Source organism: Stenella coeruleoalba (genome assembly GCF_951394435.1).
Source record: "Stenella coeruleoalba genome assembly, chromosome: 1".
Classification (NCBI taxonomy): Eukaryota; Metazoa; Chordata; class Mammalia; order Artiodactyla; family Delphinidae; genus Stenella; species Stenella coeruleoalba.
The window spans coordinates 130,517,737-130,541,648 of NC_137169.1; the positions used below are offsets into that span (position 1 = coordinate 130,517,737).

A 23,912-nucleotide genomic window follows, 5' to 3' on the forward strand; every position below is an offset into this window, starting at 1 on the left:
TAATATATGATATTTATTTTTCTCTTTCTGACTTACTTCACTCTGTATGACAGTCTCTAGATCCACGCACATCTCTACAAATGACCCAATTTTGTTCATTTTTATGTCTGAGTAATATTCCATTGCATATATGTACCACATCTTCTTTATGCATTCCTCTATTGATGGACATTTAGGTTGCTTCCATGTCTTGGCTATTGTAAATAGTGCTGCAGTGAACACTGAGGTGCACGTTTCTTTTTGAATTATGTTTTTCTCTGGGTATATGCCCAGTAGTGGGATTGCTGGGTCATATGGTAGTTCTATTTTTAACTTTTTCAGGAACCTCCATACTGAGATCCTTCAACTTCTAAGAATGCCCTGTCCCAGAACTCCCTCATAAATGCACTATATGGGATGCATGGGTCCATGCACCCTCACTGCAATGTCAGGACAGCTCTAGACAGTCGGTGTTTCTAAACTGAAAGGAGTGGGTGGATATAGAAGGAGAAGTTGAGACCATGCAACAAGACAGGATTGCAGGCTCTGCAAAAGTATTGTGCTACGATAGAAGTGGTTTTTCACTCTGATTTTCATGCTCTTTGAGCATTTTAGGAACCAATATTGCATCTCCAGTGCAAGGAGAACTATGCTTTTTATTGTTTTGAAGGACATGTGCGTGTGTGTTTAGTCTAAAATCGCATCTGCTACTCGGAAATAGATAAGCATCTAATCACGGTGTTCGTCTCGCTATATACCCCCATGTCTAAACGACAAAAAGATTTTCTTTCTTATCTCTATTCAATTGTTCATTTATTTTGGTCACAGGATAAAAAAGGGGAGTGTGTGTGTGTGTGTATGTGTGTGTATGTGTATCTGTGTGTGTAGAAGTTAGAAAACATATTGTAATTTTAGCAGCATCTATGTTTCCTATTCATGCCACACCTTTAAACAATAAGAGATCCTTCAACTTCTAGGAATGCCCCGTCCCAGAACTCCCTCATAAATCGCTCCCTTCCATTAATTTATATTGAAAAAAATTTTCTCAAGTTTTAAGATAAAAGCCATTCTTATTTTCTACAGGCTATTTTCCTTTATTCCTTTAGTTTGGGTCACATTTTTATTAAGGGCTCAGTAACACTCAGACATTACATTTGTCATCATTCTATTCAAGCTTTAGATATGGAATCCTTCCTTCCATTTACCTCTGCTCCATGTCCCCTGCGGCCAAGGAATGGTTGTTTATTTCTGGATAGTTATGGGATCTAACACAGTTGGCCACTGTTACATTCACTATATGCTTTTATATTTGGCTTTCTAATTTATGAATATTTGAATTAAAAAGTATGATTAAAATAATGGCTAACTTATCTACATTTAATATAAATAGAAAATAAACCCTGTTAAGGGCTGTGACTTCTTTAACAACATTTTTCCTCAATCTTCCACTATTTAAGGGAAATAATTAATTTATGATTCTGTCATGAAACTAATTCCAAAAGAGAATAAAATTACTAAGTCTACATATTTTAGAGGCATATCATGTACAGATACTGAGACCATTTTAATGTTGAAAATGTATTCCATCTACCATCAGAAGGCTGATATACAGTGAAATAATTGTATTTTATTGACTATTAGAAATATGTTGACTATTAAATATGTTGTAATCTGTAATTTAAAAGTGGTTTTGTGGTTCCAAATTTTTTTCTTTTTTAAATAATATCCAATGTATCCAATATTTATTGAAGAATTATTTTCTACATGTTTCACTAACTTAGTATTATTTCCTTTAACACTACAATATTTTCTTATCATGGTGATTAAATAGTATATAAGCTTACATTTTTCTCTGGGATATGAAGCCAAGTAAAGATATAGATCACATTAAAGGTTTTTTTTAATTAAAAGTAAAGATAAAAAGCACATCTGGTAGGAAATGGTAGCCAAAGGGAAGAAACCAGAGAATAATATAATAAGCAGTAAAAACACCACCTGCTCACAATTTCTTTCTCTTTTTTGAGCAGTAGTTCCTTAGAGTATTAAGAATTTGGCAAAAAACTCTACTTTATGTATTCTAGGCAGCTGTGCCACCCTGGATATCTTCAAATATATTAGTCAAATATAGTCATTATATTTTTTACTCATATAATTTTCTTGGTACATAAAAGTATATTTAATGCTTATAAGCAGTTATATGTAAGTACCTTCAATCTGTTTGAAAATTGTGACTATATTATTAGGATACTTAAATATGTATGTGACTTTTATAATTATCAAATATTTGTATTTAGTATGGTATTATTAAATTTTTTTTTTTTTTTTGCGGTACGCGGGCCTCTCACTGTTGTGGCCTCTCCCGTTGCGGAGCACAGGCTCCGGACGCGCAGGCTCAGTGGCCATGGCTCACGGGCCCAGCCGCTCCGCAGCATGTGGGATCTTCCCGGACCGGGGCACGAACCCGTGTCCCCTGCATCGGCAGGCGGACTCTCAACCACTGCGCCACCAGGGAAGCCCTAAAATGTTTTTCTTATAATATCACAGGTGAGTATACGTACTGGGGAGAATAGAGTTCAGGAAACATTTCCTCAATGTCCTAAAAGCTGCTAATGTGAGGCATTAACCATTTTTCTTATTGAAAATAAATAAGTTGTCTAGTTTCATACGGAGTTTATGTCTGTAACGACTACCTCTGGACTCATGAATCATGAAAGGTAAAAACAGCAGAACATACGGTGGTTTTTGCATATTTTCTCCAGAGAGCTCATTTCTAAAGTTTTTCAGAATTTGTCTTAAATTTGCCAGCATTACTCATCCAATTTTCATGAAGAAAGAAAAATATCCCTTTTTTTCTTCTTTTTAGAGATTGGAGAGGAAAACTGCAAAGTAAATTTTGGTATTATATGTATATATACACATTTGTGTAGTATTTTGTATTCTGCTAAAATATTAACATTATCTGAGCCTTCAGTATAACCATCTGATTAGGTAGAGTCTATTTATTATAAAGATTAGTAAACACAATTTTAGCACTAAGCATTGCCTTAGGTTTAGATTACATGAAAACTGGCCTGTCCCTAACAAGTCATGAACAACTCAGAATCTTCCTTGATGAGCTCACAATGTCTCAGAAGTGGAAGACAGGAAAAATCAATAATCATATTACAATAAACTAAATAGATGTATAACACTATTAACAGTAGTCATCAGACCTTCTAATGTTTCTAAGCTTAATCATTACCTAATTTAATCATCACAATGCATTTATCATCCCCTTTACACAGCTGAAAATTGAGAAGTTAAATTATTTTCCCATTAGTAATAGTAGAACATAAAGACTAAGACCAATCCCACAATCTGACAACAGAATCCAAAATTCCATGGAAAGGGACACTTGGTTTATGTTGAAATTACTTTTAGTGCCATGGAGGACAAGGTGGAAGGTAAATGTGAGAATAATAAGAGTGAAACACAAGCTGATTCTTGAAGTGTAACTAAGAATTTCATGTGAAGGTGGTGCGATAGACGTTGCAAACCAAAAATCAACTCATACACAGGTCTCGGATAAATATGACGTAGTCATTGTTTGCTATGCAGTACAAGTAACTTATGTTTACAATATGTAAAAAAATGTGGTGAAAGTGAGGATGAAATGTTAGAGTGAGCTAAGTTATATGAATGGAAAATGTGTAATTACATGCAAAATTGACAGAACTTGGTGACTAATATGAAAAAGGTGAGAACCTTGAAATTATTGTTATATACTCTTATTGTCAATGTTTAACTCTAAAAGTGATATAGACACAGTCTCCCATTTACTCTTAATGTAGTAAGATGCATTACTAGGTAATATCTTAAGCAGTACACATTACGTATGGAGTTTTCCCTAAAAAAATAGAAATACCATATGATCCAGCAATTCCACTTATGGGTTTTTCAAAGCATCTTATCAAGTGATGAATGGATAAGAAGATGTGGGGGGTGTGTGTGTGTGTGTGTGTGTATGCATATATATATGGATAATATTCCACATATATATGAGATATTACTCAGGCATAAAGAAGAATGAAATCTTGTCATTTGTGACAACATGGATGGACCTAGAGGGTATTATGCTAAGTGAAATAAGTCAGACAAAGACAATTACAGTATGATGTCACTTATACGTGGCAACAAAAAAGTTAACCAACATAACAAAATAGTAAGGCAGTCATAGATACAGAGAACAATGAAGTGGTTGCCAGAGGGGAGAAGGGTGCGGTGTTGAGAGAAATGGCGGAGAGAGATTAAGACTTACAAACTTCCAGTTACAAAATAAATGCATCCTGGGGACAAAATGTACACCATGGAGAATACAGTCAATGATATTATAATAATTTAGTTACAGATGGTATTTAGAGTTATTGTGGTGATCATTTTGTAATGTATAGAAATATCAAATCACTATATTGTGCACCTGGAACTCTGTGTTGTAGTTCAATTAAATTAAAAATATACTTCAATTAGATAAAAAAAAACACTCCTGGCAAAAATGAATTAAGCAAGAAATTGTAAAATATTTGATCAATGTGTTAAAAGTGGAAGATCATCATAAGAGATCTGATATATGAATGTTGAGGTCCCTGAAAGAGTAAAATCAAAGCAAAGATACAAAGCAAATATTAAACATTATGATACAAAGTTTTCTGGAAAAAAAAAGGCTTTGAAATTGTTTATTAAAAAGAACAATGAGCATTCAATTGCAATGACCAATAGCAAATGATACTGTGGAAAAATTACTAGGCTTTAAAAATAAAAATATTTTGGGCAGCTAGAATAAAAGCGCAGGAGAAATAGAAGGGAATAAAAATTAGAATTTTAAGAGCCTTTTCGGAGAAAAATTCTCTGTGTCAGAAGAAAATAGAGAAACATATTTAAGATATGCAAGGAGAGAAATGATGAATCATGAAATTTTTTACCAGCCAAGCAGACTGAATATCGAAAAGTCCTGACATCAAGTCATGAAAGATCTAGGGTAATATTGTTCCCATGAACAATGGAATGAACAGACTTCAGAAAACAGAATCCTTAGAAAGTGACATAAGGACAGATGGTAAATAGAAAATTTTCAGTTCCTTACTCAACTTAGACTGAATAAGGGTTGTGTGTGAGAGAGAGAGAGCGCGATCTTGGTGGTAGATACCAGGGTGACTACCTTACAACAATTCATTAAGTTCTACCTCTGTTGAGGGTGCTTTTCTATACACGTGTTTTATTTTATAGAAAATTATATTTAAAGCAACTAGATAGATAATATAATTTAATAAAAAAACATACAAATATCAAACATATAGATACATATTGAACATAGAGAACATATATATATAAATAACAGATAAAACTGTAGCTAAAACTAATACTAAATCTGTGCAATGAAACAACCGAGCTTGTACTAAATGAAGAGGCCTCAGGAGACTAGAAGTGACGTCGCTCCCGATCTCGGTTCAGATGACGCTCCTGGGCTCCAGGTCCAGGCCTTTCCAGGCGTGAGTCCAGAACCTGCAGCACAAACACAGGCGATGGAGTCACTGAGGAGGTGCAGAGTCAGATGGAAGAGGGCTCGCTGGGGAGGGTGAGCAAGGTCCGGAAGGCTCCTCAGGCCCTGGACTTGGCCTTGGGCCCTCATGTCCCCAGGGGTCAGATCCACAGGGCACTGGGGTCTGTTTGCTGCTCTTTGCTGAACCTGTGCTCTGCTAGCAGGGAGTATCTAGAAATGTCCTACAGGAGCAATTATACCTGGGCTTTTGGCCGGGCAGCCTTCAACTGACAGGTCCCTGGACGGTGAGACTGAGGCAGAGGAAAGCAGGGGGGCTCAGGGATCCGGGACTAAAAGGCTGATTCCCATCCACCCTGGGCCCTGGGAGCAGCAGGAGGTCTGATGACACAGGGGGTGGGTGAACCTGCCCCTCCATCCTACACTCAGTGTAACTGCTCATAAGACCTGCACACTGGAAATGGACAGACACCTGGAGTTTCTATTTTCCCTTATAATTCTTTCTAACCCCCAGCCAAGCTCTCCTGAGGTTCATAATTTTAAAATGTTATTATGCTGCTGTAATGAAAACATACATTTTATCTGTTTAGCATATTGCAACATTAAAAGTGGACAGAAGACACTGCTTTTAAAACTGTAATAAGACAAGTTATATTTATGTTATTTAATGACAGAATTGGAAAAACAAATAAAAGGAACATGAGTAACTTGAACCCTGCCCCTTTAACTCATCCCAAATGAGCACTGTACTGAACTGCTTTCTGGTTTTCCTTAACTTGAACTGAACACATACACAAAAGAATCTACAGAACCTCCAACCCCAGGTTGAGAACCTCCACCCCGTGAAGTGACCCAGGCCCCCCAGGGGCCCCACAGAGGGTGAGGGACCCCCAGGGCTTGGGCAACTCCCAGGCAGGCTGGAATCCTGACGTGGCCCTACCTGATGCCAGGACTATGAAGCACCCACAGGGATGCAGAGCTGGGCTAGGTGAGCTCTCTGCTTGCAAGAGCACTGGGTGCCTGTGTCTTCTTCATGCTTTTCCAAGGAGCGCTGGGACTGGGGAGGTCGAAGCCCCCCCAACCTCTCACCACAGCTAGCGATTAATTGGGGATGCTCCCTGCTGCCTTTAGGGGGGTTGGGAGGGCGGGGCTGGGTCCTGAGGAGAGAGGTGATGAACACTCCAGTGGGGCTCTTCAAAGGGAACACGCTGGAACAGCACCTCCTAGAGTCATGCACATGGTGGCCCCGCAGTGCCCTACAGCCTCCCCTGCAGATGTAACAGCTGCCAGAGGACGCAGCCCAGCAACCATGGGGGCTTGTGTGGATGGGTACGTGTGCCCTGGGGAGATGTGCTCCTGGCATCCTCCACTTGTCTGCAGGGTTTATTACCATCCTCTTGTCACCACCTTTGTGGTCACGCTCAACAGCAGTCCCCACTGTTTTGGCTGGTGTTTCTGAAGCACCAAAAAGTAAGCTGGGGACGTATGGATGGAGAATACGTGCACTGTCTGCCCCACCTTTTCACCCCCAGTCCTCCACGTTCATGCTTCCTCTTCCTGGTCTTCCTCTTCATCAGCAGTGACTTCCCCCAAAATTTCTCTCAAGACAAGCAGAGAATATCTTGACATCTGGAAGGAAGAGAATAGGAAGAGAACAGTCAGGCAGGTCCAAGGCCACCCAGGGCAGGAAAACAACCATATGGGGTAGCTCAGGGCAGAGCCAGACTTCACCGTGGGCCCCTAAGGCTGGGTGGGCCCAGACCTGCTGACTTGAGCCCCATCTCCTGCTCAGGCCACTCACGGTGACAAAGACAGATTCAATGGTGCGGACCTCTGGTCAGAAGCCAGGGACATGCTAAGAAAGTGTGGGAGGAGGCCCGCAGAGAGAGTTCACAGATCTAATATAAGATCCCAGGACCCCCGGAGCCTGGATGAGACCAGGTCCTCCAGAACGACAATCATAAAAAGAGGGAAAGAGAAGACGGGGAAGGGTTACAAGGAAGAGTCTATGGATCTGAAAAAGAAAATTTAGAAAAAGACTTGCAAGAGGAAATAAATTACCATCAGCTCGTTGCTCTCTTTGTTAGAAGCTTCGTCATCTGCCACGTAGTATTCTGGTGTCCAAGGGCAGCAGCCATGTTGGGGTGGCCGTGGGAAAGGAAAGGGGAGATTCAGAGTTGGGATGTGACCTCGAGACCCCTGTGTCCTCATCTCCACAGACCTCCCAGGGCCTCAATGGTGCCACCTCTGCAATGAAGTAGTGGGTCTCTGACCTCCAACATAAGGTTGCCGCCCTCAACTTCCCTACATGTGACCAGGAATGAGGCCCATGTCACCCTGTGCCTCCTGCAGGTGGTCACAGTTTCCATGCGATTCTGCCATGACTGCCTCCCTCCTGCTCTCCCTCTGCTTCCTCACTACTTCCTTCCTCATGTCTCTTCTCTAATTACTGCTCCCTTCCTTCCTCTTTGTACCACCACTAATCCTAGAGTTCTCCAAAGTGGGCACATCGCCACCATCTCCAATCAGTTGATTGTTTAATTAACCAATCCATGCATCCCAGGGAGCACCTGGCATGGGACTGATAGTGTGTCGGGCTCTGGGGAGGGAAGGACAAAAAACTCCATGTAACAGGGATTCTCCTATTTTCTGGGGTGACCTTAGTTATCTGGGAGATAATTAATGCTCACACCACTGTAAATTTCCCAGAGGAAGAAAACAAAATCAGAGGGAAAGTAACATGTCCAATTTCATTTAGCCAGAATATTGCAACAAGGGTCCTCCATAAATGGTACCTGCTGGGAATTACCCTGAGATTTAGAAGGACTGGGACCAATGAGAACTGATAAGGTGTGAGGAAAGGTCCCAGGGTGGGCAGGACTGGGACGTGGGGAGCAGAGGCAGGGCTGTCTGGATGGAGTAGTGGGTTCTGAGAGGTGCAGTGACCCCGGGTCCTGCTGCCCTGAGTCTCTGTCCTGGGCCTGGTCAACCCCAGGAGACCAGGTCAGCAGGGCTGTGAAAGCAAGTGTGTGAAGAACCCCAGCAGCCCCTTCACACAGTCCTCTAGAATTTTTGAAACCCATGGAGGGTCTCTAGGGGCAGCTGGACGTGGACCCCTCTCAAATGGAAGCATGTCAGCACATCAGCCTTGGGGAAGTGCAGAGGCTGAGATGAGCTCAAGGAGACTGACTGAGCACATGCAGTGATCCCAGAGCACGTGTTCTGTGACTCATCCACCTCTGGGACTGTCCTTTACATGAGGAACAAACAGTGAGGACAAAACATGAGGTGAAGCCACAGTCCTGAAAGTGCAGAGGGAGAGAGTTCACTTCTCATCCACCACCTGACACTTTCTAGAAAAACTTGGTCTCCAGTTTCAAGGGCCCATGAGAGTTTTGACCCACAGGTTCTGTCCATCATAGGTCAATACGCAAAAGAAAACAAAGTCTCCTGTGCACAATACCCTAGATGTGCTAACCAGAAACCAAACTTCCATATTAGGCGGTGACAAGCACAAGAAAGAGCAGCTCATGTGGAAAAGATAATTTTGGATGAGCAAATCAAGAAAAGGTGATTATAGAGCACAGTCACGTCTAAGGACACAATTTCTCTCATTAAAATATGAAAAAAACAAGTCAGAACTCTACACATATTTTATTCTTCTTTCTGATTTCATATCCACCTTCCTCAGTCTCCAAAGCAGGAGATATAACCCTAAAGTTCCAGGAACCCTCTGCCATTAGATCCTACCTAAGTGTTGTTCCTACCTGTACCCTCTTCCTCATCATTGCCACAAATTTTATCCAAAACCGATTCTGTAGAAACATGAACATGAGTTTACAAGTCTTATGGATACATTTAAAATGTGACTAATGTGACTGAGTAATTGGATATTTTATTTTGTTTTACTTTAATACATTGAGTTAATCATTGATTGAATTAAATAAATTATAACAGGCACATCTAGCTAGTGGCTACCACACTGTAATACACATCCCTCTCTCTCTCTCTCCATATATATATATATATATATATATATATATATATATATATATATATATATATATATATATATATATATAATATATGGAGGATGTTACCACCCCTCCCCTGGTTATTCCCTTCTGTATGGTCTACCCATTCAAGATGGCTGTTTGCTGATGGTTTACCAAAGGAAAAACCTCTGCCCCGTGAAGGTACGTAGCCCAAGGGGGTAAGGGGGATGTGTCCCTCTGCTGGTTTCCCTGGTAACTGATGAGCCCATCTGCTGTCAATTCCCCCTATAACTGGTAGCCTCCCTATTCCGCCCAGAGTGAAGAATGATGCTACTGCTGCTGCTGAGTTCTGCCTGCCATCGGCTATCTACAGTGGGATGTCTCTCCAGGACTACTTTGCTTCTGACGTGAAAGATCTTCCATCTATTAAACCATTAATGTCTCTGTCCCTGACTCCAGGCTCTTTCTTTAGCCCTGAGAATGAGCAAGTACAGGGCTTGCAGGCGTGAGAGGTGCAGCCCAACACCTTCTGCAGGGCAGTTTGCTGGCCAGATTTGATGATTCATTTGTAGGTGTTTCCTAGGCTCATGCACACTTGCCAGGCACTCATGAGACCTTGGGGACACTTAAACAGTAATGTCAACACCCAGATCCTAGGGGAATTCCCGACAGGTGTTCCACTTGAGGGGAGAGGTAATGAGCATGGCCCAGTGCACCTGTGCTTAGACATAATCAGCGAGCAGGTGCAGAAGGGAGGGAGGGACATTCACTCACTTCATGAGGCCATCCTTCTCACCACTGACTCTGAAAAATCCAGGGAAGGAAGGGACAAAATGCCCTTAGAAGGTAAATGGCCTGTACACTGAAAACTAGAAACCACTGCTGAAAGAATTAAACAAGGAACAAATAATTGAAATGACATATCATATTCATAGACTGGAGACTTATTATTGTTGACATTTCTACACTACCCAAAGTTAAGTATAAATTCATTGTAATACCTGTCAAAATCCCAATGTCATTTTCAAAGAAATAGAAAAAAAAAAAAGATCCTAAAATACATATGGAACCACTAAGGACTCCAAACAGACAAAAAAATCCTGAGAATAAAGAACATAGATGGAAGCTTCTCACTTCCTGACTTCAAAACACATTACAAAGCCACAGGAATCAAAATTGTATGCTATTGACATAGAAACAGATACATAGCCCTAAAGACCAGAATAAATAACCACCAAGAAAACTCATAGATACATGGCCAAATGAAATTCACCAAGGTTCTAAGAGAACAAATAGGGAAAGTATAGCTTTTTCAACAGTCAATAGGATGAAAATATAACTTACAGAAAGATTACAAACATATATCAGAAAAGGAGCTAATGTTCAAAACATATAAGAAAAACACTACAACTCAAATGCAAAACAAGTTAAAAAATTAAAAAGGGTAAATAACTGGGTTCAGAAATGTGCAAAGACTTAAATAAGACATTTCCTGAAAAAGACATACAAATGGCTAACAGATATAGGAAAAGGTTTTCAACCTCACTAATCATCAGGGCAATGCAAATCAACAACTCACACCTGTTCGGCTGTGTATTATAAAGAAAAAAATTAACAGTTTAAGGCCAAGATGTGGGGAATTGGAAACTTTGTACACTGCTGGCGGGAATGTAAAATGGTGCAGCTATTATGAAAAAGAGTATGGGGGTTCCTTATAAAATTATAAACAGAAATATCATATGATTCAGCAATCACAGTTCTGGGTATATATCCAAAGGAAATTAAATCAGTATCACAATGAGATGAACTTAGGTTCATTGCAGCATTTTCCACAATAGCCTAGATATGCAACCAACTTCACATAACAAGTAAGGGTCCTGTGCCTGAGCTAACCTTAGGTACTTCAAAACAACTCCGTAAGTCTCTTAGCCCCTTAGAGAGGATGAAAGCAGTATTAGAGTTAAAAGTAACTTGTCCCAATTCCTTTAGTCTGGAATACTGAAACAAAAGTTCTACAGCAGGGGAAGCCTCATAAACACACAGTACCTGCCAGGGTTTACCCCGGCCTTGGAAGAACTGGGAAGGATAAGACCAAGGTAGGCCTGAGGATAAGACCAGAGGGTAGGCAGGACTGGGGTGTGGGAGAAGAGCAGTGACCCTGGGTCCTGCTGCCCTGAGTCTCTGTCCTGGGCCTGGTCAATCCCAGGAGACCAGGTTAGCAGGGCTGTGAGAGCCAGTGTGTGAAGCAAGCCCAGCAGCCCCTTCACACAGTCCTCTAGAATCCCTGCCGGCCATGGAGGGTCTCTAGGGGCAGCTGGACGTGGACCCGTCTCAAATGGAAGCACCTTCAGCACATCAGCCTTGGGGAGGTGCTGAGGCTGAAATGAGCAGACTGAGCACATGCAGTGATCCCAAAGCATGTGTTCTGTGACTCAACCACCTCTGGGAGCGCCCTTTCCATGAGGAATAAACAGTGAGGACAAAAGTAAGGTGAAGCTACACGTCCTGAAAGTGTAGAGGGAGAGAGTTCAAGTCTCATCCACCACCTGACACTCACTATAAGAACTTGTTCTCCAATGTCAAGTGACTATGAGTTTTGTTCCCACTAGGATATGGCCATCATATGTGAATGTAAAAATGAAACCAAAATCCCTTGTGCAAAATACCCTCCAGGTACCAAACAGAAACCAAGCTTTCATATTTGGCAGTGAAAAAGCAATGAAAGAGCAGTCTTGTGAGAAAGAAAATTTCTGAATGGCAAAGCAAGAAAAGATGACTACAAGCACAGTACGGTCAAAGGACATGGACACAATAACTCTATTATATCATTAAAATATGGAAAGAACAAATCAGAATTCTACACATATTTCCTTCTTCTTCCTGATTTCATATTCACCTTCCTTAGTCTCCAAAGAAGCAGGTGGAACCCAAGTGTTCTAGGAATCGTCTCGCTTTAGATCCTACCTGAGAGTTGTTCCCTACCTGAATTGTCATCAGCATCACTGCTACGTATGCTCTCCAGGATCCATTCTGTACAAACACAACCATGAGCATAAAGTTATTATACAAGTTGACCCACCCATTTCTCCTACTTGACTTGCTGGCTCACACAGCATCACTCTGGTCTTCCCTCCAGATTCTCAGACCTCCCCTGTGCTCTGTGCAGACAGAGTCCTTCAATAAGACATTGATCACAGTTGAAAATTTCAAATGAGGGAGAGATGCTGAGAAAATCACCTTTCGACCCCTCACTTCTATAGACCCATTTATAGCTTTCACCTTCAAGCTTACCACCCTGAAATTCCGGATGTTACAGACACACTTGAAACATGGCTAGTGTGACAAAGCAATTGTGTGTTTTTTGCATTTTTTTAATAGAATGAGTTAATTATTGTTTGAACTAAATTAATTATAAATAGGCACATTTGGTTAGTGGCTACCACACTGGAAAGCTCAGCTCTAAGAAATCCAAAGATGAGAAAGAGGCAACCAGCCACCCCTCCCCTGGTTGTTCTTTACTGAAGAAAATCTGATGGCCTGACCTGATCATTCGTATGTAGGTATATCTTGGGCTCTTGGACCCATGCCAGGCATTGGGAGAGTCCTTGTGGACCCGGAAATAGTACGGTCAACACTCAGATCCAAGAGGAATTACCAGCAAGGGACCCACTTGTAGACAGAGGTGAAGGGCATGGCCCAGTACACCTGTACTAGACATAATCAGAGAGCAGGTGCAGAGAGGAGGGAGGGATTTCACTCTCTTCATGAGTCCATCCTTCTCACCCCTGACTCTAGAAGACCTGAGGAAGGCAGTGGAAAAGGCCCCGTAGGAGGTGAAAGATTTGTATACTGAAAACTACAGGACATTGCTGAAAGAAATTAAAGAAGAGACAAGTAATTGGAATGACATACCACGTTCATAGACTGGATTATTAAATACTGTTGACATTTCTATACTACATAAAGTGATGTACACATATATTGCAACAACCCACAAAATTCCTTGTCGTTATTATAGAAGTGGACAGAATCCTAAAATACATATGGAACCCCCCCAAGTAGATAAAACAATCTTGAGAGCAAAGAGCAATGATGGAGATTAACACTTCCTGAACTCAAAACACATAACAATGCCACAGCAGTCAAAACAGTCTGCTACTGGCATCAAGACAGTGAGATAGACCAATGAAATATAATAGAGAGACCCCAAATAAACGCACATATATATGGCCAACTGATCTTTGCCAAGGTTCTAAGATTACCAAGTGAAGAAAGGATAGTCTCTTCAACAATTAACAGAATGAAAAGGCAACCTATAGGATGGGAGGAAATATGTGTAAACCCGGTATCTGAATAAGGGACCAATATCCAGAATATATAAGAAACTACTAAAAGGCAATTTCAAAAAAAACAGCGGGCAAATAACTGAGTTTAAAAATGGGTAAAAAGCTTCACTAGACATTTCTCCGTAAAGACATACAAGTGGTCAATCTACATATGAAAAGATGCTCAACATCACTAAGCATCAGGGAAATGGAAATCAAGCCACAAGGAGATATCACTCACACCTGTTAGGATGTGTATTATAAAAAAATTAGGGCTTCCCTGGTGGCGCAGTGGTTGAGAGTCCGCCTGCCGATGCAGGGGACACGGGTTCGTGCCCCGGTCTGGGAATATCCCACATGCCGCGGAGTGGCTGGGCCCATGAGCCATGGCCGCTGAGCCTGCGCGGCCGGAGCCTGTGCTCTGCAACGGGAGATGCCACAGCAGTGAGAGGCCCGCGTACCGCAAAAAAAAAAAAAAAAAAAAAAAAAAGAAAATTAATGGATGTTGGCAAGGATGTGAAGAAGTGTAACTTTTGTACCCTGTTTTGTATCCTGTTGTAATGTAAAATGGCGTAGCCATTATGGAAAACAGAATGGAAGTCCCCAAAAAATTATTAAGAGAACTATCATAAAATCCAGCAATCACTCATTTAGGTTTATATACAAAGGAGATAAAACAAGAATGTCCAAGAGATATCTACAATCTCATGTCCATTGCAGCATTATACACAGTAGACAACATAGGAAAACCGCCCAGTGTCCATGGGAAGATGAATTAATAAAGAAAATGTGGTGTATACATACAGTGGAATGTCATTCAGTCTTTGAAAAAGAAGGAAATCCTGCCATCTGCAGCAACATGAAAGAACTTGGAGGACATTTGTAAGAGTGAAGCAAGCCAGTCACAGAAGGTCAAAAACTGAAAGAAAACTCCGAGAAGCTGAGAGTAGAAGAGTGGTTCCAAGAGCTGGCAGGAGGTTGACATGGGAAGTCTCTGTTCAATGGTTATAATGTGTTATTTGCAAAATGGAAAAGTTCTAGACACATGCTGTACAACAAGGTGCATGTAGTCAACAGGACTGACTGGACACTTCAAAACTTGTTAAGATGTTGGATTTCATTGTATGTGTACTTTTACAACAATAAAATATACATATGTAAAATAAATACAAAGTGGAAAAAAGGGAAAAAAGAAGAAAAATAAGGAAAGGGAGTCAACAGAGGGAAAGAAGAAAGGAGGAAGGAAGGGTCTCGAATGTACACAGGTATAAGTAGATAATGGGAGAGAAGCTCCTCTCCCCAGGCTTTAAAGAAGACATCTCTCCAGAGTTCACTCCAGCAAGAAGGGGATGTCCTTTCTCTTCCCCATTCAACCAGAAGCACCAATAGCATCCTAAATGTGGGCCAGGCTGCGCTCAGGTGCACACTTTTCCTTGATCTCTAAACCAACCACCCCTGACACCCCCATGGCTCAGGTGCCCTTCCTGTATCTCCTTCCACTTCTTGAAAGCATTTCCCTCTTCAAGTCCAGCTTGAGGCTCCAATCCTGTCCTCACACGTGGGGTCCACTGGGTGGGCCTCTGAGTTCTTAGAGCCTCCCTGTGAGTAGCAGGCACTGAATCACACACCAGGGTTCCCCTCAGCACTTTCAGGAAACTACGACCTAGGGATGGAGGATTTCTAGAACAACTTTACTCATAGACAGTTTCTTGGGTAAACAAGTGACATTTTACAATCAAGCATTTTCAGTTTTTTCTTTGGTGGGGAAAATATTAACACATATAAGGCAATCATATTCTACTAAAGTATGTATTTCTCAAAGGACTCACTATCGAAAAAAATTTTTTAAGTATAACTTTCCATGTTTTAATTGACTTTACTCCCAGACTTGTTTTCTTGCAAAAGCCTTCAGAAAATACCAAGAACCTACTTCATCTGGCAGTTTGCACAGCAACATGAGTGGAGATGCTCTTGTCACACTGCTTGGTTTCTCTGTCCCACCTTGCAAAGCATAACCTCCTCTCCGCCCTCCTGGGAAGGGAGTCAGTGCCCACCCTAAGCTCAATCCCTGGGGTAGATCTCTTGGTTCTGTCTTCACTGTATTCAGTGTTTCTTGCCCAGCACACAGAAACAGGGCCGGCACAAGTGATGGAAGACAGACTTTCCACAGGAGAAGGACATTTTGTTTTCTTAGCACAGAATCTGATAGTGAATATTAGCCTCAAAGGAGAAAGGTGGAGTGAATTTCCTCCATCTACTCCTGGAGGCTCCTCCTTTCTCGGACTCCTCCAGAACTGGGTGTGGAATGTGGGTACAACCAGGGGCTCCCTGCAAAAGGAAGGAGGCCTGCCCAGCAATAGGTGCTTCAGGTAAGGGGGGAGGACTCATCCCGAGGCTTTAATAGGAAACAGTTAGAATGAGGGAAGTGGCAGAGAGATGTATCATAACCATTCAGAATGCTATGAGACCTACTAAGAGATGAGATTTATTATTAAATGAAGTTGTAATTGACCCAGTAGTAGGGATTCTGAAACCCAGTTTTGTTCATTAAGAATCCAGCCATGGAGCAACTAAGCCCATGCGACACAACTACTGAAGCCCGTGCACCTAGAGCCCGTGCTCCGCAACAAGAGAAGCCACCGAAATGAGAAGCCCGCGCACTGCAACGAAGACCCAACGCAGCCAAAAAAAACAAAAAAAAGAATTCAGTAAACATTTGCCTGAGTGGTGATAGGATTTGTTTTCCAGGTGAAATGAGGCTCACTCGGTATAAAATCAATGCACACACTGAAAGCGTACAGTTTATTTACTTTTATATCCATACCCATTCATGATGCAACGGTGATGGGAATATTTTTTAGAAAGTTGGCACCAGTAACAGTGACGTTTAGGGGAACATAAATCGAGGGAAACACAACACAAAAAATTCACATACACACACAGAATCATACCACTCATTTCACATACGGACACACCCAGTCCCATGCACACAAACCTACACCACTTAACCGTAATACAGCTTCTTCCTGGGACTATAGTAATTGGTTACATTACTTGTAAATCACTTTCTATCACCAGGACCCCTACTCTCATTCGCAGCACAAATTTGGAATCAGTTTGGCCTCTACACTAAAACCAGCAAGAATGTCCCACTTTCTCATCTTCAAAGTTTTTCCTCCCCAAGTGACTGATTCCAGAATACATACCATTTTCACGTTCTGTGAAGACCACCTGCAATTACAGAAGAGAAAACACTATGAGGATAAGATCACAGTGATGCTCAGGTCTTTTGTTCATTTGGTGACAGTAGAAAACCTGATAAGAAACAGTGGTCCAGGGAACCCAGCAAGGGCTATCAGAGCAAACCTACTCAGGCTGAAAGGCAAGAACTTTGCTTGGAGGATGGAACTTCCAAGTCCATGTAGGTTGGAAATTACAGAATTCTTTTCCTAGAGAGAGCTCCGTACTCTACAGGCTGTAATGGATCCTGTCAATTTTTTTTTTTTTTTTTTTTTTTTTTTACAGTACACGGGCCTCTCACTGTTGTGGCATCTCCCGTTGCGGAGCACAGGCTCCGGACACGCGGGCTCAGCGGCCATGGCTCACGGGCCCAGCCACTCCGCGGCATGTGGGATCTTCCTGGACCAGGGCACGAACCCGTGTCCCCTGCATCGGCAGGCGGACTCTCAACCACTGCGCCACCACGGAAGCCCGCATGCTGTCAATTTTAATGTCCTGTGGAATCAGGCACCATGAGTTGGTAATAGACTCTCACTCCACATTCTCCCAACCAAGGGAACTGTATGTATCTGGAATGAATACCCTCAAATATTCGTAACTTAATTCTACTGAAAGAGAAATAAAGCAATATTTCTATCTCAGACCAGAAAAAAATCCAGCTTACCTTGTGGATACACAGCACCTCTTCTTCTGTCCTATCACAGTGCAGGTCATCCGCCACGTCCTCAGGGAGAGCTGGAGGGACACAGAGTAAGTGTCAGGACACTGGTGACGCTGCTCAGGAGTTACTCAGGGGCTTTCTTCTCGATGAGGACGTGGGGTGGTGTGTATGGATGTGGGAGGTTAGTAAGTGTGGGCTGAGCTGGTGTTGGGCCATCCTCTTTGGGGGATGAAGGAAGGCAAAGGACAAGAGGAAGGAAATGAAAACAGAGCTTTGGCTTTCTAGCTAAGGGGAGCCTAATCAAAAGGGAAGAGTCGATCTAAAAAATGGTAAATCCTAAAATGCATGCTCTGTTTCAATGACAGAGACCCATGACCCATCCTGCCTGTTTTGAGCTTCTGCTAAATTGCCACTGTCTCTTGATTTTTCCCAGATCACTCTTCCCCCAGCATCCACAATTCCAGCTACTGTATTTATCATGTCTTCTAGTGTATAATATTTTATAGTTGATTAACAGCAACCTCTATTAAAGGACTGAATTCAATCCTAGACAAAATATTTATTCACTAATCACTTGTCTTAAAGAAAATCAAATACACAAGATTTGACAAAACTGAAATCCTACCATTTAGATACAGCCACTATCAATCGTATCATATTTTTCTCCCAGTCTTTGTTTTCTATACAATGTACATATGTCCACTGAGTCAGGGGCTGTCCATACTCTAGAGGGCTGTTCCATAGGTGGGACACTTCATTATGAAGAGGGAGCACGGACTGAGCACAGCCTGTCTCTAACCCAGCTGTGCAGGAGATTTGTACAGGCTAACAATCAGGTTGTACTTTGAGTCCTTGGGTGTGGGCTACAGGAGATGACCAATTCTAAGGCTTATGGTAATGTTATCCAATACAATAAAATATCTCCCTGATTCTTATCTGCTTTTGGCCTTGTTTAAGCAATGACACCAGCACTGACAGATATGACCTGTACTGTACACATGGGGTCTCACACCTCTCAGAATCTGTGAGCTGACCAGGAGAATGCAGGTCCTGAGGTGAATTTCACACTAATGACTGTGCCAAAGTCAACTGATAAGTCCACCCATAGCTGTCCTGGGTTCTGTGACCACTAAGGCCACCTGATGGGCAAGGTCTGGACCTTTGGAGATGCTAGTGCTTCCAGTCATGGACACGGATGCAGGGACTCCCTTGCTCCATGACTGAGGATCCCTTGGCTGAGTGGTAAGTGCAGGTCAGGGGTCCAGAGCATCCACATTGGGACCCACCCCTGGGTTCTCAGTTTGGCTTTTCCACTTAGGAGGTCAACAGCTTAGAACATTTATCTCTGCACCATCTCCTTCTGAGGAAAAGGAATATTAACCAAACCTGGGCAACAGCTGTGCTGAGGGAAGAACAAGGTAATGTACAGACAGTGTGCAGTGGTGATGAGATTTTGACAGGTGAATTGTGCTGTGTAAGAGGGAAATATCTCCTGAGAAAACACACACACACTCACGCATGCAGGTTCACAATCACACCACATAGGCTCACACATGGACCCCACCCCAACCCTGATACACACAAACCCACATCATCTAAATGATGCAGTTACTTCCAGGAACATAGAACTTGGGCATAGCTCTTTACTGGGAAATCAGTCTCTAGCTCTACACCCCCAGCCCTCATCCCTGTAGGGACCATGAATCAGGGTGTCTCTCCAAGCAAAGCCAGCAAGAGTCCCACCTTCTTCATCAACTAGATTGTTCCTCAGCAGAGGGGGGATCTCTGAATACATACTGTTTTTCTTTGCTGTCCCATCCACCTGTGATTAGAGAATAGAAAACAGTGTAAGGATCTCAGCATCCTGTGCTCTGTGGACACAGGTATTTCATCACATTTTTGTCCTCAGAAAACCAAATGGGAAACTGTTGTTGAGTCAATGGCCCCAAAAGAAAACAGAGAAGACAGCTGTGGGAAAGGCTGGAGCTTTGCCTGGAAAATCTCTCAGGTCCATTTTGAGGAGCAAATACAAAATTCTATTTCAAAGAGGGAAATTTTCTGCTGAAGAAAGTGTGTCTGACTATACAGTTTCCAACTGATGTTGTCATTTTTTAAATGGCCTTTTGAATGAGTTATCTGTTGGGAAAGACCTTCAATCAACATTCATCCAACCAAGCAAAATTGTATACATCAGCTGTCTTGAACATTGTAGATCTTCATATCTGAAATCAATTGGAAAAGAAAAGAAATGAAGCAAACTTTTAATCTCTGATAAATAAGGGGAGCTTACCCTGGAGGGAGATGAAGCCTCTTCCTCTGCCCTCACATAGGGCAGTTCCTCCAATAGGTCCTCAGGGGGCTCTAGGAGGACACAGAGTAAGTGTCAGGACACTGGTGATGCTGTTCAGGAATTACTCATAGAGCCTCCTTAATGTGGACACAGGGTGGGAGTGTATGGATGCAGGTGGTTAATGAGTGTGGACTGAGGTGCTGTTGGACAAACCTCCATGGTGGGTGGAGGAAGGCAAAGGGGAGGAACATTTCAGAAATGAGGAAGAGAACCTTTAGCTTTCTAGCTGTAGGGAACCTAATCCATTTGAAAGGGTCAGTCTGAAAAAGCTTAAACACTAACATTGCACTATGCTTCAGTATAGAGTCCCACGGCTCCTGCCCATTTTAAAGTCCCTCCAAATCCCCCTTCTCCTTGAAATGTTACAAGACTATTTCAGCTTCCTTATAATCAAATATGTTGCTCCTTCATTCATCGTCCATTCTGTTGGATTTTTGACTTATTTTATTGTGATGAAATATACATAATATTTATGCTTTTCATAATTTTTAAGTATACGGTTCAGTAGCATTTCTTACTTTCACAATGCTGTGTACCCATCAACACAATCTACATCTTAATCTTTTTCATCATTTCAACATAACCTCTGTACCCATTAAATCGTAATCCACCTTACTCCTGGCTCCTGGCCTTGGTAATTTCTACTTCCGGTGTCTGTGAGTTTGCCTACACTAGGTACCTCATACAAGTGGAATCATATAATATTTGTCTTTCTGTGCCTGCCTTATTTCACTAACAATAATATATTTTTTATATTATTTGGATCATTCATTTTGTAGCGTAAGTCAATCTTTAATTCCTTTTTATGGTTGAAAATTATTCCATTCTGTGTATATATCACATTTTATTTATCCATTCATCACCTGATGGACTTTGGATTATTTCTATCTTTTGGCTACTAAGAATAATGCTACTATGAACATTAGTGTACAGATTTCTGTATGGCAACGAAATGGTGACAAATAATATTGTACATATTTCAAATATCATTGAATATAACAACACAAGGTGTGACTCTTAGGTGAACTATGGACTTTTAATTAATAAAAATATACTTACATTGTTTCACTAATTGTAACAAATGTATCTCACATATGTTATGTATTATTAATAGCTGAAACTGAAGTGATAGGATACAGGAATTTTCTGTATTGCCTGTACAACTTTTATGTCAATATAATCCTGTTCTAAATAATGTCTAATAATTTAAAGAAATCTCAAAACATGGTTTCAGGGAGGGATGTGTTGTTGCTAATGTTCAAAAATCAGCTAATATCTAAACCATAACTAGAGACCATCTTCACTCTTAAACATGAACCAAATGTTGAATTTTAAATGCATGTTTACTTCCATGGTTAAAACAGTACCAGCTGGCTTAGTAAGTTTCAATTTGAAAACATGAAATAAAAGAATACTACTTAATATTTCATAGTTTTTTCTTAAATATGAGGCACTGAATAAACTAGAATAATTATTCTTGAGTGAACCTAAGGAGAAATTTTCCACAGTACCTTCAGCTGGGTCATTTATAGGGTGCACCCTAAAATGTGGCCGGATGTGGATCCTTTTCACCCAGCCTGGGGTTGATATTCTTGATCTCCGATCAGTGTTTCTTCTTCTCGCATTCTGGAAGCAGAATCCTGGGAAATGCATTACAATAGAGACAACTATTGACATCTTGCTGGCAGAAGACCATGGGGAAATTAGCAATAATTTATTCACAGTTCAATCCTTTGGTCCCTTTTCTCACCAGCTGCCCAGCAGAGCCTCCTGAATCAAAGTTGGACTTAGGAAGATCTTGCAGTTTGGTGTGTAATGAAAACACCCAACAGACAGGTTTTGTGGGCAAATATCTTTATTTAACTGAGAACGTCTAGAAACTCAGCAAACCATTGGGACCATGACTGATGGACTGGATTCAAATCCCGTTTAGAATAAGCATGTACTTGGGAAAGATATGTAGATCCCTCTTTGGCTCAGTTCCCTGTTCTGAGATGTATAAATGTTAATATGGCCTGCTTTTAGCATTATGTCATGCTATGCCAAAAATGATTAAATACAGGTAAAATGTTTGAAAAATAAAGGACCGGTGCTTCACAAATGCTCTATAAGTGTTCAATCCTGAATGATGGCAGAATAAGCTGGACATTTCGTAGCTGTTGAAAGCAGGGAAGGGATTTGATGGCTCCAAGTAAAGGGGGGATTCAAGCTTACTCTTCAGCTTTTTCATGGGAACAATGCTTTACAGCTCATGGAGAATATCTATTATCATGTCTGACACCCAGCCCTGTTGGGGGTGAAGGGGAGGGCAAAGTAGGGGCTGTAACCCATATGTTATGGTGGAGGGTGTGGAAATTTAGAGAGATAAGTGACTGTCCAAGAGTCACAACCATGATGAATGATGGATCTGGGACAGGACAGACCCCTGGACCCCTGAACCAGGAGTTGCCCTCACTCTCTCTCTCAAGTTCTCCTGCCCCAAGTTTTCTGTGGGTGAGAGCTGATGCCCTGGAGGAGCTGCCTGAGCCTAGAAAAGAACCCAAATCCTTACCCTACTTTTCGTCTCTATATTTCAATCCCTCATCCAAAATACAACAGTTTCTTCCGAACAAAGCCCCCCTGAAGGACTACAGGAATTCCAACTGTGTCCATTCTCCCCAGCCTCTTCATGTTGCCAACTATCTCACAAGCATCCTTCACAATGACCAGCTCACCATGCTGAGTGACCAGTGGTCTGTTACGCTGCTAGGTTGGCTCAGAGTTCAGAACCTTCTAAGCAAAAGGCCACATGACGGCTCTACCAAGAATCAGCTTCCCTTCAGTTGACCAAGTTTGGATGAGTAGTTATCATGAATTAACTGGGGAGGTGGCCATCTGTGCTGGGCTTTGGTGGCTTAATTAAGTCTGTGATGCTCTAAGTCTCACTGACAATTGATCTGAGCACCCATTCGAGCAACCTGGACCAAGGGCTTGCTAAGAATGGGCAAGCGTTCAAGTCTTTCCTCACTAAAATTCCGGCTCTATAAACTCATCATTCTCTAGACCCTGTAGTGGAAGGCAATAGAATCCCACATTCTTTCTGAAAGTCATCTCCATACTCAGAGGCTGGAGACCCCACCCCAGGATTCTCCTTGAGAATCACCAGACAGACCCTCCTTCCCTCAGTGACCAAATGTTCATTCCACTAATATGATGGCACTGGCCCTTCTCACCAAACTCGCTGGCAGCCGCCAAACAGCCAGTGATTTTGTCCACAGCAACCCATGGAAATCCAGCCAGTGAATCCCAGTTTCTTTCCTTTATGAAACTTTCTGGATTTAGACCTTGAATATTGGTTTCAGATTTTGACAGCTACATTTAGAAGAGCTGAGCTGTAATTCCCCTTTCCTCCTATAATGACCATTGCTGAGGAGATATTAAGATTCTCCTGCTTCAGTAAAAGCATAATGAGTGAGTTCCCTTTATCTGTTCTCTGGTAGAGTGTGTACAAAATTGGCATTTGGAGATAGTATGTTTTTCTAAATTTAGGAAAATATTTAAGGCAGCTGGCTTGACAGAAGAATCAAAAATATAACTTAAGTAATATAACTATAAAATATATTTATAACTCTGTAGATAAATGTGGTAGAAATGAAAAAAGAAAAAAAAAGATGAGGAACATATATCAGTAAAAGTTAACCAGCCCATTTGAAGGAAAAGCCTTCAGAGGATGAATATGAACCTACCTCCAGAACAATTCAGATTGCCCATTTTCAAACTCTCAAGGGGTAGAAGTGAGAGCTTCTCACCTGTCACCGTATGTGAACCTCTCAGTTCACTGAGTGGTGGT

General features: G+C 41.7%; 1 protein-coding gene across 1 annotated transcript; it reads right to left on the reverse strand.

Moving 5' to 3' along the window:
* Positions 1 to 12,392: 12,392 nt before the first annotated feature.
* LOC307187691 (uncharacterized protein) lies at positions 12,393 to 21,891 on the reverse strand. Its single transcript, XM_079924120.1, has 6 exons — positions 21,595 to 21,891; positions 20,024 to 20,094; positions 19,477 to 19,555; positions 17,737 to 17,807; positions 17,039 to 17,063; positions 12,393 to 12,537 (listed from the first exon to the last, which is right to left on the reverse strand). Exons 1-6 carry the CDS (start codon positions 21,758 to 21,760, stop codon positions 12,461 to 12,463), a joined length of 489 nt encoding a protein of 162 aa, XP_079780246.1. The 5' UTR covers positions 21,761 to 21,891; the 3' UTR covers positions 12,393 to 12,460.
* Positions 21,892 to 23,912: the final 2,021 nt, after the last annotated feature.

Bases quoted from the DNA above. Each gene is read 5' to 3' on its own strand.
- LOC307187691 (XM_079924120.1), bottom strand. From the start codon at position 21,760: ATGTCAATAGTTGTCTCTATTGTAATGCATTTCCCAGGATTCTGCTTC. The intron at 17,808-19,476 runs GTGGGACTCTTG...GTGTCCCTCCAG, and splicing joins CAATCTAGTTGATGAAGAAG to CTCTCCCTGAGGACGTGGCG. The intron at 12,538-17,038 runs GTATGTATTCTG...GTGTTTGTACAG, and splicing joins CTTCACAGAACGTGAAAATG to AATGGATCCTGGAGAGCATA.